Source organism: Crocodylus siamensis, chromosome 6 (genome assembly GCF_052110815.1).
Source record: "Crocodylus siamensis isolate JL-2025a chromosome 6, ASM5211081v1, whole genome shotgun sequence".
Lineage (NCBI taxonomy): Eukaryota > Metazoa > Chordata > Crocodylia > Crocodylidae > Crocodylus > Crocodylus siamensis.
In genome coordinates this window covers 29,706,470-29,722,462 of record NC_143400.1, presented here as the reverse complement: position 1 = coordinate 29,722,462, position 15,993 = coordinate 29,706,470, and the positions used below count along the sequence as shown (strand labels likewise).

Below are 15,993 nucleotides of genomic sequence, written 5' to 3'. Positions count from 1 at the left end.
CTGTCATGACTGGGCTCCACCCCAGAGACAGAGAGCATGGCACCAGGTTAGAAACAAAGGTTTATTGGAGAGGCTGAAAACCCCTTATAAAGTGATTAGTGGTCCCCCTGCAGTGAAGGGCAGGGGGAGGTTCTAGCACCCTCAGAAAGCTGACCCTTCCTCTGAGGCAGTCCTGGCACCCAGCCCCACCACAGCCTTCCCAAGACACTGAAAAGAACTCGGGTGTCTGGGCTGCCCCTGGCTGCATGGGCACAGTGTGAACCACTCCTTGGATGCCTGGGTTCCCTGTAGCTCACAGCTCACTGTGCTTGTGGGGCTGGGGCCGAGCACCAGGCTCCTGCATGTTGGCGTAGGCCACCTCCTGTGCCAGCTGCTCCAGCGGGGGGCGCCCCAATACCAGGTTCCTCACTGAGATCAGGGTCATCAACAGGCTGTTGGGGCACAGGTATGGAGATGGATTCCTCCCATGCCCAGGAAGGGGGGGGGGGGGAATGGCTACATTGGGGACACCTGTGGTGCAGCAAGGGGTGTGGCCAGCACCTGACAAGCCTGGTTAAGGAAGGGACTGGCCATGAGGATGGGGGTGTGACCCAGTGGGAGAAGCTGTAGCCTTGGGGGCAGGACTGCCTCCAGAGAAGGAGGGAGGGGGTGATAATACAGAGGCCTTATTGGGAGCTTAGTGTGATACGAGGAGCTATAAAAACTTGAGGGTGTGGCTGGAAGAGGAGGCAGGACTTGATTCTGCATGGAAGTGTCTGTGGGAAGAGTTTAGGAGGGGAAGGGGCCTTAAAATGGGCATGCCTGCAAAAGAGTCGGGAGAGATGGCTTGTTGGGAAGAGCTATGCCCCTGGAGGCATAGCTACAGAAGGGATGGGGCATGGGCTGATTTGCATATGGGACTTGACTAAGGGAAACTTAGGCAATGTGTAGGGGTGCCCCCCCCCAAAAGCAAGTGCTCTCAACTTAGGTGATGGGGGGGGGGCAGGCAGAGCACTGATTTCCCCCCCCGACCCCCCAACTGCCATTGGCACTTCCAGGCTCAGCATCTGGCCCTAGGGGTACCCCTGCTGCCATGGCCACCTGCAGATGGTCCCCACTCAGCCTGGATCGCTGCCTGTGTGCAGTTGCTGTATGCATCCTCCCCCAGTTTCAGGAGGCATGCATCACCTATGGATGGGAAAGGGTGTGGCCCTGGGGGCATGGCTATGAAAGGGGCATAGCCTAGTTGGCACAAGGGCTGGATTAAGATGCAGTACAGTGGGAGGAACTGTGGCCCTGGGGATGGGGCATGTCTCACCTGCGGCGGAAGAGGAAGTACTTGCGGGTGACAAATCGTACCAGGCGCTGGCCCAGGGGCTCAAGGCGCCGGCGCTGCAGCTCCTCCAGGCGGCGCTGCCGGTGCAGGAAGGTCCTGACCAGTGGGTCTGTGCCAGGTGCTACCTCCCCTTCCCCTTCGGTGCTGCTCAGCAGTGCCTGCAGCTCAGGTGGCAACGGCTCCACCTCTGAGGGCCAAAGCAGGATCAAGGGGTCAGGTAAGGGTTGCTGGTGCTGGGTAAGTACAGGTAGGCATGGTGCCCAGACTCACCAGAGCCGTTTTGCACACGGTCATGCAGCTCCTGCAGCCGGGTGAGGTTGCACTCCAGGGCCACGTCTGTGGTGTTGATGTAGATGTACATGTAGCACGAGGGCTCTGAAGACACTGTGTGCACTTTGTGGTAGGCACCTGCTGGCAGCTAGGGGACACTAGCCAGGTAAGGGGGGGTGGTCCATAGGCTTACCCCACCACCCCTTTCCTGCCTCCCAGCCCCCCACAGCCTCACCTGGAGCTGGTCACCCTGGAAGAGTGTGTGGTTGCGGCCCTCGGCCACGATCTCCACAACTACTTCCCCCTGCAGCAGCTGTAGGCTTGTGTTGCCTAGGTCCTCACTCACAAAGTTCTCCAGGTGCAAGCCTTGGGGGTTGGAGGTAACAGGGTGGGTTAGGGAAAGTAGTGAAGGAAGTAGAAGGGGTAATGAAGTGGGTAGTTGGAATAAATAGAGGAGGTAGGAGGGATAATGGGACGGTAATAGAAGATAGCAAGGGTAATAGGGAATAATTGAGGGAGTCATGAAGTGGGTAGCAGGGGTAATAGAGGAGGTTGGAGGGGGTAGGGGGTAATACAGGTGTAAGAGAGTAAAAGTGGGTAGTAGCAGAAACCTATCACCACCACAAATAAAACAATGGCAGCCAATTAACCAACATCAAATCCTTTTGCTACCTACGTAACACAATTGCTGAGGACACTATCATTGAGCACCCCCCAGCTTGGCCGCAGTCTTTTCTTTGTCAAAGTGTCTACAAAATGCCAAGTTTACACAACTGTTGTCCTCTGTCTTCTATACATGTTAACAGACCTGCCCCCTCCATCATTGCCATATCAAAAAACATAACTACCTGCAACAACACCACCTATGCAGTATAGCGGGTTTTAAATGGTCTGACAAAATCATCAACAGTGCTGTACTATGACTGGTGAAAGCTATGCTAGCACAAAATCAAATGACCTGGGTCAGCCATGTCATACATACAGACAACAACCAAGTGTCTAACAGAGTTCTGTATAGTGAATCTGAAAGAGGAAGTAGGAAGGCTGGCCATCCCAACTCCACTACACTGACTACAGTATGCAGCAGATACAGTCTACTGGGCTGGACTTAATGTCCTGGGCAGATGTGGCCTATGATAAGTGAGCTTAGTGCTCCAGTATGAAGGAGCAACAGAATATCACTGCACCACCTTGGCTGACAGCAAGACACCAACTTGCCCTGGCACATCTGAACCCTACATATAAATGACCTTCCTTCTGTGTAGGAGTAATGAAGGAAGTAAGTAGTGGGGGCAATAGAGGGGGTTGGGGTATGGATTGTAGAGGTGAGGGGGGACCCACTGTCTCTAGATAACAACCTGGTACTATACCTGGCAGCTGAGAGGGGTCCAGTGCCAGCCATGGTATCCACCCCTGCCCCTCCTTGCCCAGGCTGGGCCCAGCCCTGTGACCCCTAGTGAGGTTGGGAGAAGCCCTGGGGTCAATCTGTGCCCAGCCCCAGCTATTACACAGCCACCCCAGGTTACCCCATGGCTACCTGGAAAGTCAGCAATGAAGACCACCTCAGTGTGGTTGTCCAGGGATCCCTCAATCTCCTGCAGCCGGGTGCGCCAGGGTGACAGATCCACAAGCAGTGGCTGCAGCCACGGCGTGGGCCGGAAAGGCGACCACTCAGCCCTCACGATGTCCACCTGTGGGTCAAAGAGGCTGGCAGGGCCAGGCAGGGGGGGTGTGAGTGAGGGCCTTAAGCCTCAATGTCTGCCTTTTGCCCCCACCCTCTGCTCACCGCTGCTGAAAACGATCATTGATGGACACCCAAACATCAAAGTAGATGTGTGGCTGGGACACGTTGTAGGAGGCTAGGCGCTCACTGAGGCAGGTGGCGTACTGCTTCAGCATGTCAGCGTGGTCCTTCCAGCGGCGGCTCTGGGTAAATACCTGTCCCAGTGTTCATGGGTAGTCATTAGGGACCAGAAGGAACACAGCTTAGTGGAGCAAGCAGGGTCCACATGCCAAAGGGCCTCGTGTCCTGGGATGGGGGTCACCATCCACCACCCAATTCTTGTCTCTCCACAGGCCTGGCTTCACCACTGTGCTCCCTGCCTCAGTTTCCCCAATGGAAAGGCTCGGTGGTCATTAGGGGCCAGAGTGAACATGGGTTTGCACTTACCCCTGGCTTGAGGTAACCGACCTCGCCTGTGAGGCCATCACGGTAGGTGATTTTCACATGCTGATGGGAGCGGGAGTGAACCATCATGTCCCACGAGTAGCCATACAGCCCATTGGTCCAGTTGTTATAGCCCTGGGGGGGAGCAGAGGGCAGGGTCAGCAAGGGAGTTGGGCCTGGGGTGACTCCACCCCTAAGCTCTCCACTGCAGGGGACATTTGGCAGGGGGGCAACCATGCTGCCCTGCATTAGGCAATCCCATAGCAGTACCCACAATCCTTTACTCTGCACTGCCAGACCTGCCTCCCTGTACTACCCACACCCCTTTGCTGCATGACTTTGAATCACAAGCCCCTGGCTGTGTTACAGAGGAAGAGAGAAAAAGGGGTGCCTGTGCCTTTAAGGTAGACAATGCCACCAGGCTATATAAGCCTGGCACCAGGAAGCCTTGGACAGAGGTGTCCTAGCAGGAGAAGAGAGAGGAACTGCTGGTGATCAAGCTGAACTAGGGCTAGGGGCAGGGTCTGGGAGAAGTTGGTTGTAGGGTTCAGACTCTGGCATTTCCCAGCATGCCTTGTTCCAGGCCCCCCAGCCCCATTTCCCAGCATGCCTTGCAGTGCCTCACCTGGGTGATGAAGTGGGAGTAGGGCAGGAATAGCTGCTCCAGCACGTAAAGCAGAGTGAAGGCAGCCCCAAGGTGCTGTCGCAACCTCAGCCCCCGGCTCTGATTCTGGGGGCTGGGTTCCGGGGACTCCAGGGAGGGCAAGGCCCAGCGCAGGCAAATGGGCACCCTGGCAGCCAGGCAGCGTGGCCAGGCTGGGTGGCAGAACAGTGGACTGGCAGCCATCATCACATAGGGGAACATGCCTGCCAGGACAGGAGTGGGGGGAGGGGGGGGGTCAGTCAGATGCTTGGGTTCCACGCTACTGGGCCTAGGGGGCTTGAAGGGGGAAGTGGGTTAGCAGCCAGAATGGGAGCAGGACGTGAAGGATTTGAGGGGGACAGATGCCTGGGTCCCCTGCCTGTGCTCACCGATGCTGAAGAGCTGGGAGTTCATGCAGTGGAAATAAGTGACAAAGATGAGGGCCACAGGCCGGGTGACATCAAAGAAGAGCAGGAAGCCGGCTGACAGATCCAGGACCAGGCCCCCGCCATGTACCACCAGCAGGCTTGTCATCTCCTCTGACAGCACCAGCCTGAGGGGCGGGAAGAGGGCTGAGGGACCCCCTCAAAATGCCCCTGATCTCCCCTAACTCCCCTGCTACCTGCAGCCCCCAACTCTGGAGTCATTTGTCAGGACATCATCCTGTTTCCGTGAGGAACCCTCCCACCCCCAGCTTGGACTGGGGAAACCCCTGAGCCCCTCCCACCTCCTGACATCGAATCCACTTCCAGAGCGGGTACCTAGGAGGCAAATGGCAGTCCCTGGTGCCAAAGGCAGAACTGCAGGGCAGGGAGGCTGGAAAAGGCTGGGCCCAGAGTGACCCTAAACCCTGGGATTTGCCCCTCCTTCCCCACTCACCGAAAGGGGCTGAAGAGCCAATGGCGAGCCAGAGAACCCATGGAATAGCCGCCCACCCAATCAGCATCCAGCTTCTTGATGCCCGCAATGAAATAGACAATGAAGATCTGCAGGGGAGGTGATGGGTAAGTATTGGCAGGAGCTAGGGAAACTGAGGCAGGCAGGTGGGCCCTGAAGAGGGGAGCACCTGCCAGGAGGGGGCCCCTGAAGGGGTGGAAACTGAAACAGGAGAGCGGTGGAGGGATGGAATCCAGCTGTCCTGGCTTTGGGCACCCCCTCAACTAGCCCCAACCCATCAGACACCCCCACCTCCCACAGGTGTGCGAGGAAGGGAACCCAAGTGTCCTGGTTCTCAGGCCTCCTCCTCTAACCCAGTCTTCTCCCGGAACAAGGGAAGAACCCAAGCATCCAACAGCCACAGCCCTGCTCTGCCAGACCCAGGGCTGGTGGGTCTCAAAGGCAGGCAAACCTGAAGTAGGGGTGCCCAGAAGCATAGAACCCAGGCTCTGAGCACCCCATTTGCCCAGCCCCAACCCATTGGAGTCCATGCCCCAGAGATGGAACCCAGGTGTCTGGCATGCCCCTGGGACCCCCACTACCTGTGCCCGCAGCAGTGTGTAGTTCCACAGGGGCACTGGGGTGTTGCGCTTCTGGGGGTTTAGGAGCCCATCAATGGACCTGGGGGTGGTGGGGGCACAGTCTTTCCAAGAGGGAAAGAACCCAGGTTTCCGGGCTCCTAGCCTCCTGCTATAACCAGCAAGCCCTGATTCTGTCCCAGAGCTGGGAGAGAACCCAGGCTTCCAGCACCACCACCCCTTCCTCCCCCACACTAGCCCTCCTAGGAGGGAACCCAGGAGTCCTGTTGGTGAAGGCAGTGGGGGTGGAGCCTGGGTAGGCTCTGTTCCCTGCAGCCCCACCCACCATGGGGCCCCACCCACCTCTGGCCACACCCCCAGGCTCCTCCTCCTCCATCATCTGCCCCTTTGCCTGCTCCTTCCCCAACAGGCCTGTACCCTGCTCCCTCCACGCACACAAGGCCTGTGCCTTTGGCAATGCCTCCACCCCACCCAGGGGCCACATCCCCAGCTGCTCCTTCTTGAATGCTCCTGCCCCCATTGACCCAGCTCCCTAGAAGCCCCGCCCCAGCCCAGCCCAGCCCTACCAGCAGCGTTGGGCGCTCAGCAGGCTGAGCTGGAAGGCCAGCAGGCCATAGAGGTAGGAGTGGTTGTTCCAGGTGGTCTTGTCCAGCAGGAAGACATACCAGTAGGGCAGCAAGAAGAGCAGGCAGCTCAGGCGGTAGGCACAACCCAGCATCACACCCAGGGCGCCTGTGGGCACATAGTTCCAGGACCCCAGCACCGGCACAGCACCTCGGCTCAGTGGGCGGGGTGGGAAACCCAAGTGTCCGGGCTCTCAGGCCCCGCTAGACCCCCGCTTCCCTCCCATGTCAAGTAAGGAGCCCAGGCATCCTGGCTCTACAGTGCCTGGGAGGAAAGTCGTGGCTGCCAAACCCCTTGTGCAGCAGGGCTGGCAGGAGGAGAAACTGAGACAGGGACAGAACTTGGGCATCCTGCCTGCCTCCCTCCCCCAGGGCCCAGGTTTTGGAGGTGGGGGTTGTTTCCTGCCCCTGGGGGCTCTTGGCCCCAGCCCTGCCCCCTGTCTGAGCCCTGCCCCCTCACCCAGGAGCATGAGCAGGTAGAGCAGGTACATCCAGTCAAGGGGCAGGGGAACCAGGCTGTCGAAGAGAGGGAAGCGGCAGACCTCCAGTCCATCCAGGTACTTGTGGTCCAGATAGCCCAGCCCCCGCTCTTGTGGAATGTCCAGTGCCATCAACAGCCCTGGTGGGAAGAGGGGGCACACGGGTCAGGGGAGTGGGAGAGCTCGGGGCTGCCCCCCACCATGGCTCCATCCCCAGCTGGGGGACAGGGATGAGGGTGAGGAAACTGAGGCAGGGCAGGAGTGGGGCTGGAGGTAGGGAAATTGGGGCCTAGGTGTGCCAGGGGCAGGGCTAAATGTGGGGAAACTGAGGCAGGTAGAGTGGGGGGGGCAGTGCTGGAGCTGGGAGGCAGGGTGGGTGCCTAGATGCCTGGGATCTGGGAGAAGGAGGGGCAGCTGGGTGGGCGCTATCATTCCCCTCACCCAAGGCCAGGTCAAAGGTCATCCCTCCCCTGCTGATAAGTGTTGCAACAGGGCTCCTCCCCTGCAACTGGACAACACCAGGGGGAGGAGGTTAGGAAAAACCCAGGAGTCCCCTGCCCCAGCCTGGAACCCCTGTCAGGCCCAAGGGGGAGGGGCCAGGACTTCTGGGTTCTCTGCCTCAGTTTCCCTGAAGCGAGCTGCCCAAAGAGTGATGCTGTACATGCCCAGCACTGCAACCTGGCATGTACAGCATGGGATGGCAGGAGAGGAATGCATATGTCCCATATCTGGCCCCCAGACTTCTGGGTCTCCAGCAGGCCTCATGTCTCAGTTTCCCTGCTGAGGGGGGCTGCCCACATGTCCAGCAGTGCAGCCCAGGCCTACGGGGGCCACGATGGGACAGAGACCCACCCCACAGTCTGGCCCTGGACTCCCGGGTCCCTGTCTGCCTGCCCCGCCTCAGTTTTCCACGCACCGAAGAGGAAGCGGAAGGCAGCCAGGGAGGCTGGGTCCGTGGGCCGGTTGAGGAGGCAGGCGAGGCGGGTCCAGCTGCTCAGCTCCCACCAGTCGAAGCCCAGCAGGCGCCGGGTGCGGCTCGGCCCGTCCTGGGGGGATCCCGCCGGCGCCTCAACCCCCGGGCCCGACAGGGGCCCGGCACGCGAGCTCCGGCGGGGGGGCGGCTCCTGCATCAGGACAGCTGCGGGGCGGGAGGTCAGGGTGGGGTCGCTGCCCCTCACTCTCGACACGTAGTCTCCGCCCCCCGCAACCCCTGCCCTGGAACCCCTCGGGATCAGCGCCGGGGCTCCCCAGGCAGCGCCAAGGGAGGGAAAGAAGCCCGACCCCAACCTCCGTCACGTGACTCCACAGAACCCAGGCGTCCGAGGGCCCCAGGCGGGGAACCGAACCGGGTACCTGGAGGGCATTCCATGGCCGAGTGACGTTGCCAGGCCCCGCCCCTCCCCCGTTACTGAGAGACACCGCGCCCCGCCCTCTTCCCTCAGCTCCGCTCCGCCGCGGACACGTCACCAACGGCGGTCGCCAAACACGGCGGCGTCAGGTGTCGCAAGAACGGGGCTGGCGCTTTCCGGCGGCACCTGGAAACCCTCATCCCTTCCCCAGGCAGCCTTCTGCGCATGTCCAATGAGGGCGAGGGGGCGCTCCCTGGCGGCGCCGTGAGGCCTGCAGAGCCCCGCAAGGGGAAAGCTCGGCAGCGGGGGGCAGTGGTTAGAGCGGGGCGGAGCCCGGACGCCTGGGTTCTCTCCTGCCAGTGCCCCTCACTCCTGGCTTGCCCCCCCCGGTGTCCCTCACTCCCGCCCCGGTGCTCGGCGCTGTAGAGCTTTAAACCGCGAGGGAGGTGCCGGCACCTGCCGGGGCGGGGCTGGGCGGGAGCAGGAAGCTCGCAGCTCGCCCCGAGCTCCGGCACCAGGAAGCGGCGGGACCCCGGCGGGGTCGGTGAGCGGGGGCTGGGCCAGGGGACCGGGGACCCAGGTGTCCGAGCCGCTCGGAGTTGGGGGGAGAACCCGGGCGCCCCCCCATGACTACCGCCCCCCGTGAGCTCCCAGATCTGTGGAGGGACCCAGGCGTCCGAGCTCCCCCCCCACCCAAAAGGGAAGTCCGAGGCTCAACGGCCCCACCGCAAGTGGGATGTGGCAGTTGCCCGGTGCTCTCGCTCCCGACCTGCAGCTCCCCTCCCGGCCCGGCGCCCGGCTCCCTGCCTGATGCCCCTCGCTCTAGGACCTGCTGGGACATGGCCTTGCCCCGGGCTGGGTGGTGGTGGCAGGACACCTGGGTTCTTCCCGCCCCGCCCCGTGACTTTCCAGCCTCAGTTTCCCCTGTGCGGGGGGAGGGGGGTGGATTACAGCCCAGACCCTGCCCACGGTGGGGTGGGCAGTGGAGCCCGGAACCAAGGCTGAGTAGCAAGGGGGGCCTGCTTCTGATCTCCATGGGAACAGCCCTCCTTAGCTCTGTGGGCAGCGAGGTCCTGGTGGTTAGATCCCCGGATGCCAGGGTTTCCTCCCCAGCCCTGTGGCAGTGAGCTCATAGTGGTTAGAGGTAAGTGGCACCTGGATGCCTGGGTTCTTTCCCCAGCCCAGCAGGCAGCAGTGCCCTAGTGATCAAGAGTCCCAGGGTGGCAAGACTCTGCTGCCTCAGTCCTGTCCCCCAGCATCTAGAGCAGGGCCGGGGGGGGGGGCGGGATTGGAGGTCCCCCTTCTCCCAGTGTGAGTTAACCCTTGGTGCCCATGTGGCAGGTGACAGGATGGCATCAGACCATGTGCGGGACCTGCAGAGCGAGGTGGAGGGTGTCAAGAGCATCATGACGCAGAACGTAGAGCGGATCCTGGCCCGCGGTGAGAACCTGGACCACCTGCGCAACAAGACTGAGGACCTTGAGGCCACCGTGAGTCCAGAGGGGTCTGGGGGGTCTCAGTGCCACAACCGCCTCTCAGCTCCCAGCCTCCACAGAAGCCCCCAGTCCCACCCTGGGAGCAGTTGCAAGCTTTAGCCACAGCCCGGCTAGGGGAGCTGCTGGGCAGGGGACTTGTACCCATATCCTGTGACGGGATATTGGGGGCTGTGGGCATCTTGGGGATCCTAGGAGACTATGGGTCCCCTGGGGGGGCTCTACATACAGGGCAGATGCTACAGGCCCAGAATATGCTGAGAGGCTTTAACTCTGAAGCCCAGTGATGGCAGCTCACAGACAGCTACTCCACCCCCCAGTCAGATCTCCCCCCACGAGTCCCTAACTCCCTGTGCACCCCACAGTCGGAGCACTTCAAGACAACATCGCAGAAGGTGGCACGCAAGTACTGGTGGAAGAACATCAAGACCATGGTTATCATCAGCCTCATCGTTGCCATCATCCTCATCCTCATCATCCTCTTTGCTACTGGCGTCATCCCCACCTAGGCCCCCCCAGGCCCCACCCCTGGGCTGGGAGGGATATTGGGGGCTGAAATACCCTCCCCCCCCAACTGGGTCAAGTGGGTGGCTGGAATTGGTGGGGGAGGTACTGGGGGGTGGGAATTGCCCCAGCTTGGGGGTTTTGGGGGCCTGGAATCGCTCCTCCATGGCTTAGAGGAGGGATGGGGGTAGAAGTGCCCCAGCCTTGGGGTATTGGGGTTCTGGAATTGCCGTAGCCCTGCGGGAGGGGCAATGTGGGGCTGAACTACCCCCAAATTGGGGCAATTGGGAAACTAGAATTGCCCCTTCCTTGCTTAGTGGGTATTGAAGGGCTAGAATTGCCCCAGCCTTGGCATACTGGGGTGGAATTGCCCCCTCCTGGCTGAGGGGGGGAATTGGGATTTGAAATTTGGGGGGGTATTGTGGGTTGGGGTTCCCAGGCTGGTAGGGGGGTGGAGAAATTCACTCTGTGCCTTTTTAATAAGGGAGGGGACAGGCTCTGCTTGGGGTCCCCTCTGTCCTTGGGAATTTATTAAGTGCAGGGGGGGAGGGGGTCCTGTTACCCCAGACCCCTCCCCCAATCTGCCTGAGGGGGGGCTGCTAGGGATGTGGGGGTATTTTATATGCCACTGTATTTATATGCCCCCAGCCAATAAACCAGTGGAGTCAAAGGCTGTGTCTGCTGTGTCCCTGTGGGTGGGGAAACTGAGGCAGGGGCAGTAAACCCAGGTTTGGGGATAAAAGCCCTGCTACCAGGGCTCCTGGCAGCGCTGGTGCAGGGCCCTGCCAGGCAGTCAGGGCAGACAATGGGCACAGTGTCTGGGATTCCCCCCTGCCCCCCCAGCAGCTGGCTTTGGGTCACAGGATGCGGAGGGAGGGGGGCAGCGCTGGCAAGGGCTCTTGGTGCCAGCTGTGGTGGAAACCCCCGCCAGCATCCTGCGCTAGCACCACCCTGCACAGCGCCTGCCATCTTTAGGTGCCTGACTCGACACGCACAGTCAAGGCCTCAGTAGAGCCCAGGCCTGGGGTAGATGGCGCGTGCCGCTCCCTCAGGACTGCGCCCTGGCGCCTGGCTCCTGGCCCCGACGCTCCGCGGTCCAGAGTTAACAGCGCGGGTCCAGCCCTGCGGCTGCCCCGGGGCGTTGTTAGGATCCGGTGTAAACGCGGGGGCGGGGCAGAACCAGGCTCCGCCCCGCTGTGTCTCGCGGGCGGGGCGCGGCGGCCCCGGGGTTACTCCGGAGTCAGTCCGGGTGCAGGAGGCAGGGCGGGGGCACTCCTGCGCCCGGAGCCTGCGGGGGACCGCGCCGGGAGCATGGTGAGCCGGCCGGGCCGGGGGCCGGGAGGTTGGGCGGGGGCCGGGGCTCGGCGCTGCTTTTAGTTTCGATCCGCCGGAAGCGGCGGCGCCTGGAGCGAGGCCGGGCGGGGGCGCTCCGGCGGGGCCCTGTGCCCCTCAGCACCCCTCCCCCGCCGGCAGGCCCCTGGAGGAATGCAGCTGGAGACTCGGCCGCCCCCTTGCCCCGGCCCTGGAGGTGTCTGCACTGGGAGTTTTAATCCGGATTCATCTTGGGGGGGGCCGGGAGCCGATACCTTGATACCCTCCACCCCCATGCCAGGTGCTTGGGCGGGGCTGGGGGGCAAAGAAGTGAGACCTGGTGATTCTGGGGGATGGGCATCTGCAGGGGTCTAATCTGGACTGGGGCCAGTCTGCAACTCAGTTTCACCAGTGGCGGGTGGGGGGGCAGCTCCCAGGATTTTCCAGCCTTTCCTTGAGTCCTTGGCTTTAACCTTGGGCCGGGTAAGAGGATCCTTCTTGTGCCGCCACCAACTAGGGCTGAGGTTTTCCAGCCTGGTGCCACCCCCAAAGGTGGGGGGGGCGAGGGCCGCTGGGTGTAGCCACCAGGGCGCCTGCACCAGGCTTGTGTAGGTGCAAGGTTAGGGGGTGGGTGCATGTGTGTGTGTGTGTCCCAGATGCCTCAATTCTGGGATACAGGACCCCTGTATTCTGTGTGTCCTGAATGCCTTGGTTTCAGTGTGTAGGGCACCTGAATTCTGTGAGTGTGTATACATGTCCATGTGCGGGACACCTGGGTTCTGTGCCTGTGTGTCCCGAATGCCTGGGTTTGTGTGCGCACGTGCACCTGTCCCAGGTGCCTGGGTTCTGCATGCATGTGTTTGCGTGTATGTGTGTACGCTCATGTGCTCTCAGACGCCTGGTTCTGTGCTCAGCCCCCCGCCCCCCACCAGGCCGGATGCACTGGCGCCACACACCCCTTCCTCCTGACGGCAGGAGACATCCGCTGGCTCCGGCCTCCCTGCCCGGGGGGGATTCTTCCAGCCCCAGCTTAAAGCTGGAGGGTGAATGGACCACAGGGGAAACTGAGTCACAGCCTCAGGGGATTGCTGAGGGGAAGCTTGCAAAACTGGGACCCCTTGGGGTGCCAAGGCCAGGCCTGTGCCCCAGGGAGGTTTGACCCAGATAGAGCTCCCCTGGGGGTTGCAAGCTTCCCCCAGTAATGCCCTGGGAGGTATTAACCCCTTCTTGCCCACAGGGGGAGAACAAGGTGACCCAGTGCCAGCAGGAGGCAGAGGAGGTGACTCAGATCATGCTGGACAACTACTCCAAGGTGCTGGACCGTGAGGGGAAGCTCCAGGATCTGGACAGCCGGGCTGAAGAGCTGCTGGACATGGTACTGGGGCTGGGGGGGGATCCGTAAGAAGAATCACCTTCTGCCATATAGGGCTTAGGACACATAAGAGCCAAGCTCTGGCGGCGGGCAGCAGGCAGCAGAAGTGTCCCCTGCTGGGATGGTCCTTGTCCTGGGGGCCCCTCAATGGGTGCTGAGAACTTTGCACAACAGTGCCCCAATGCCATGAGCTTCCCCAGAACAGTGTCCCAGGGCTGTGAACTTCCCCTCAGCAGTGCTGCACATGCTGATGACCTCCTCTGGCCTCTGCCCACAGTCCACCACCTTCAGCAAGACAAGCAAGACGCTGGCCCAGAAGAAGCGCTGGGAAGACAAGAAGCTGCGGCTGGTGCTGGCTGGGGTTGCGGTGGGTGTCCTGGTTGTCATCATTCTGGCTGTGGCCTTGTCCCTCTCGCTGCCTAGTGCTGGGACGCAGGTGTCAGGGCAGGCCGAGGTCCGTGCCTCTGACCCCATCAATGGCAGCAACTGACTTCTGAAATACAACCATGTTTGGTGTGGACTTTGCGGGTGGGGGTGGGGCTTGGAGATGCCATGCCCCCTTCCTAAATTGGCCCCACCCACCTAGGACCAGGGGGTTTGGGGGGACTGTCAGCTTCCTACCAGCAGTGCCTGGCTTAGTCCTCCCTCCACCCCCCTGTGGTGCCTCAGTTTCCCCTGCCAGGGCCCTCTTAAGTGAGCTTTCTCCCAGCAGTGCCTTCAGACCACCCAGTCAGGACCCCGGCACTGAGAGCCCTGACTAGGAGGCCTCAGTACCTCAGTTTCCCCAGCTAGGGCCCTTGAAGCCTGTGACATTCCCCAATGAAGTGCCTCGATATGTGCTCCCGAGACAAAGTGCCCGAGCCGGGACCCTGGTGCTGTAAGCTTACCCCCAGCAGTGCCCTAGGTCAGAGGCCTCGCTTGTTCAGTTTCTCCACCTGGGGCCCTTTGAAGACTAAAAGCTTCCCCACCAGCCCTGGCAGTGCTTGGTCAGAGCCCTGACACTACAAGCTTCACCCTACCAGTGCCTCAGCCAGTTCTCCCTTAGTGCTGCCTCAGTTTCCCCACCCAGGCCCCATGAAGGCTGGCAGCTTCCCTATCTCAGCACTGTGAACTTCCCCAAGACAGTACCCTAACCCTAACTTCCCTCCCCCTGCCGTGAGATCCTAGTACTGTGAGCTTCATTAGAGCAGTGCCCTCAACTCCGTGCTGCCCTCCACAGCCCAGCACCAAATAAAAGGAGTTTTCTAAGCTGGCATTGTCTGTCATGCTGGCCAGGGGCAAAGAGCACCCAGATGCCTGGGTCCTTTTCCTGGCTTGGTCAGTGCCTCTGTGCCATTTCCTGTCAGAGTTTCCCCTCTGGGCAGCCAGGAAAGGAGAGCGTCTGGGAGGTGGGGGGCAAGGGCTGGGTTCTGCCTCCCCTGCCCTGCTTGGGGGGGGGGGTGGATCCCCCAGTGCTGTGAGCTTCCCCAGAACAGTGCTGTGGAGCTGCAAGCTTCCTCAAAACAGTGCTGTGGGGCTGCGAGCCTCCCTAAAACTGTGTCCTGGAGCTGTGAACTTCCCCAGAACAAAGTCCCAGATCTGGGAGCATCCCTAGAACACTGCCGCGGGGCTGCGAGCTTCCCCGTGACAGTGCTATGAGCGCTGCTACCTTGGGCGTGTTCTCATTGGCTCTGAACTCATGACACGTGCCCCGGCTCTAGCCAATGGCGGCTCGACTCGCCCCCTGGGCGGTAATTGGCTGCTGCGGGCCTTTCTTGCCAGCTTATTGGCTGCCGGCCGGGCCCCGAGGGCGCCGCGGACTCACGGCCAGAACCGAACCCGGAAGTGGTTGCACGGGACGGACCCGATGGCGTCCTACTTCGACGAGCACGACTGCGAGCCCGGCCCGCCCGGCCCCGCCCTGCTGCAGCTCGCCCGGTCCGCGCGGGGTCCAGTTCGGCGGGGGCGGTTCCCCGGGCCCTGACCGGGATCGGGGTCGCCCCTTACACATCTTCCGCCCCCCCTTTCCAGGGCTGTGTTCCAGGGCCAGGAGCTGGACCTGAGCTCGCTGGACGCTGCGGACTGGGACCAGCGCCTGCCTCCGCCCGCGGCGTGCCGGGTAGTGCGGGACCTGCCCGCCGTACGCGTCACCCCCGCCCAGGCTGGTGCGTGCTGCGAGCTTCCCCCCAGTAGTGCCTCCCAAACCTCCGGCGGCCCGGGCTGCCCCCCGCCCAGGTTCTCTGGTACCCAGGGGTCCGGTAGAGGAGGGTAGGGGCATTTTTTCAGGGCTTGAGGGCGCAAGATGGGACTGATGGCTTCTCCCTGCCCTTCTGGGGCCTCCAGACAAGGGGCTCAAGTGCCCCGTATGCCTGCTGGAGTTCGAGGAGGACGAGTGTGCCCGGAAAATGCCCTGCGAACACCTATTTCACTCGGCCTGTCTCCTGCCCTGGCTGGGCAAGGTGAGTGCCAGGGCCGTGGGGTGTCCCCCAGCCCCTCAGCTCTTAGGGCACCAGCAGTAACCCAGCCCTGGGCAGCTGGAGGGGGATGGGGGAGGGTCTAGCCAGGCTGTGCCCCCCTTGGCACTGGCACAGAGCCCTTGATGTGCCCCCCATAGACCAACTCCTGCCCCCTGTGCCGTCATGAGCTGCCCACAGACAACCCAGAGTATGAGGAGTACAAGAAGGACAAGGTGAGCGGGATACGGGGGATATCAGGCCCCTGGGGGGTTAAATGGGGAGGGAGGTGCCAGTGCCCCTCACTCCCAGACAGGTGCCAGGATGGTGGTTTAAGTGGCTGGAGTGGGCCAGGAGGCACTGGTGGGCATGGGTAGGGAAGTCTGCGCACTGTAGTACCCCAACCTGATGTGTTGTAGGTACGCCAGCAGCAGCGGGAGCACCGCCTGGAGTACCTGCATGGGGCTATGTACACATGACGGCACAAGACACAGCACAGCCCTGGGACAGCAGCCAGCAGTGCCCATTAAACCCATCTCTGTCAGCTAGCAGGGGATGCT

The 15,993-nt window shown here is 61.7% G+C and overlaps 4 protein-coding genes across 6 annotated transcripts; 3 read left to right on the top strand and 1 right to left on the bottom strand.

Annotated features, from left to right (window-relative positions):
- Window positions 1–47: 47 nt before the first annotated feature.
- GGCX (gamma-glutamyl carboxylase) lies at window positions 48–8,481 on the bottom strand. 2 transcript variants are annotated; one of them, XM_090050789.1, is made up of 15 exons: window positions 8,326–8,481; window positions 7,889–8,110; window positions 6,954–7,112; window positions 6,437–6,602; window positions 5,874–5,952; window positions 5,275–5,381; window positions 4,785–4,948; window positions 4,378–4,619; window positions 3,756–3,887; window positions 3,372–3,523; window positions 3,123–3,292; window positions 1,821–1,951; window positions 1,586–1,733; window positions 1,298–1,502; window positions 48–431 (listed from the first exon to the last, which is right to left on the bottom strand). In XM_090050789.1, exons 1-15 carry the CDS (start codon window positions 8,339–8,341, stop codon window positions 293–295), a joined length of 2,232 nt encoding a protein of 743 aa, XP_089906915.1. In that variant the 5' UTR covers window positions 8,342–8,481; the 3' UTR covers window positions 48–292. The 2 variants fall into 2 exon arrangements, with proteins under 2 accessions (XP_089906915.1, XP_089906914.1); XM_090050788.1 differs by having other exon boundaries at window positions 8,260–8,383.
- An 89-nt stretch (window positions 8,482–8,570) lies between these two features.
- Window positions 8,571–10,988, top strand: VAMP8 (vesicle associated membrane protein 8). Its single transcript, XM_090050827.1, has 3 exons — window positions 8,571–8,865; window positions 9,663–9,811; window positions 10,180–10,988. Exons 2-3 carry the CDS (start codon window positions 9,671–9,673, stop codon window positions 10,321–10,323), a joined length of 285 nt encoding a protein of 94 aa, XP_089906953.1. The 5' UTR covers window positions 8,571–8,865; window positions 9,663–9,670; the 3' UTR covers window positions 10,324–10,988.
- Window positions 10,989–11,305: 317 nt separating this feature from the next.
- VAMP5 (vesicle associated membrane protein 5) lies at window positions 11,306–14,249 on the top strand. Its single transcript, XM_090050828.1, has 3 exons — window positions 11,306–11,632; window positions 12,867–13,004; window positions 13,279–14,249. Exons 1-3 carry the CDS (start codon window positions 11,630–11,632, stop codon window positions 13,489–13,491), a joined length of 354 nt encoding a protein of 117 aa, XP_089906954.1. The 5' UTR covers window positions 11,306–11,629; the 3' UTR covers window positions 13,492–14,249.
- A 507-nt stretch (window positions 14,250–14,756) lies between these two features.
- Window positions 14,757–15,981, top strand: RNF181 (ring finger protein 181). 2 transcript variants are annotated; one of them, XM_090050823.1, is made up of 5 exons: window positions 14,763–14,918; window positions 15,012–15,145; window positions 15,324–15,439; window positions 15,595–15,669; window positions 15,853–15,981. In XM_090050823.1, exons 1-5 carry the CDS (start codon window positions 14,848–14,850, stop codon window positions 15,910–15,912), a joined length of 456 nt encoding a protein of 151 aa, XP_089906949.1. In that variant the 5' UTR covers window positions 14,763–14,847; the 3' UTR covers window positions 15,913–15,981. The 2 variants fall into 2 exon arrangements, with proteins under 2 accessions (XP_089906950.1, XP_089906949.1); XM_090050824.1 differs by lacking the exon at window positions 15,595–15,669 and having other exon boundaries at window positions 14,757–14,918.
- The last annotated feature ends 12 nt before the right edge of the window (window positions 15,982–15,993 follow it).

What these genes read in the sequence shown, in the direction of transcription:
- GGCX (XM_090050788.1), bottom strand. Translation starts at nt 8,341, where the DNA reads ATGGAATGCCCTCCAGGTACCCGGTTCGGTTCCCCGCCTGGGGCCCTC. An exon ending in ACACACTGCTGCGGGCACAG is followed by an intron (nt 5,382 to 5,873) that starts GTAGTGGGGGTC and finishes CCTCCCCTGCAG; the next exon opens with ATCTTCATTGTCTATTTCAT. An exon ending in TCGGTTACCTCAAGCCAGGG is followed by an intron (nt 3,524 to 3,755) that starts GTAAGTGCAAAC and finishes ACACTGGGACAG; the next exon opens with GTATTTACCCAGAGCCGCCG.
- VAMP8 (XM_090050827.1), top strand. Translation starts at nt 9,671, where the DNA reads ATGGCATCAGACCATGTGCGGGACCTGCAGAGCGAGGTGGAGGGTGTC. An exon ending in CTGAGGACCTTGAGGCCACC is followed by an intron (nt 9,812 to 10,179) that starts GTGAGTCCAGAG and finishes TGCACCCCACAG; the next exon opens with TCGGAGCACTTCAAGACAAC.
- VAMP5 (XM_090050828.1), top strand. An exon ending in CTGAAGAGCTGCTGGACATG is followed by an intron (nt 13,005 to 13,278) that starts GTACTGGGGCTG and finishes CTCTGCCCACAG; the next exon opens with TCCACCACCTTCAGCAAGAC.
- RNF181 (XM_090050823.1), top strand. Translation starts at nt 14,848, where the DNA reads ATGGCGTCCTACTTCGACGAGCACGACTGCGAGCCCGGCCCGCCCGGC. An exon ending in GCCCTGCTGCAGCTCGCCCG is followed by an intron (nt 14,919 to 15,011) that starts GTCCGCGCGGGG and finishes CCCCCTTTCCAG; the next exon opens with GGCTGTGTTCCAGGGCCAGG. An exon ending in AGGAGTACAAGAAGGACAAG is followed by an intron (nt 15,670 to 15,852) that starts GTGAGCGGGATA and finishes GATGTGTTGTAG; the next exon opens with GTACGCCAGCAGCAGCGGGA.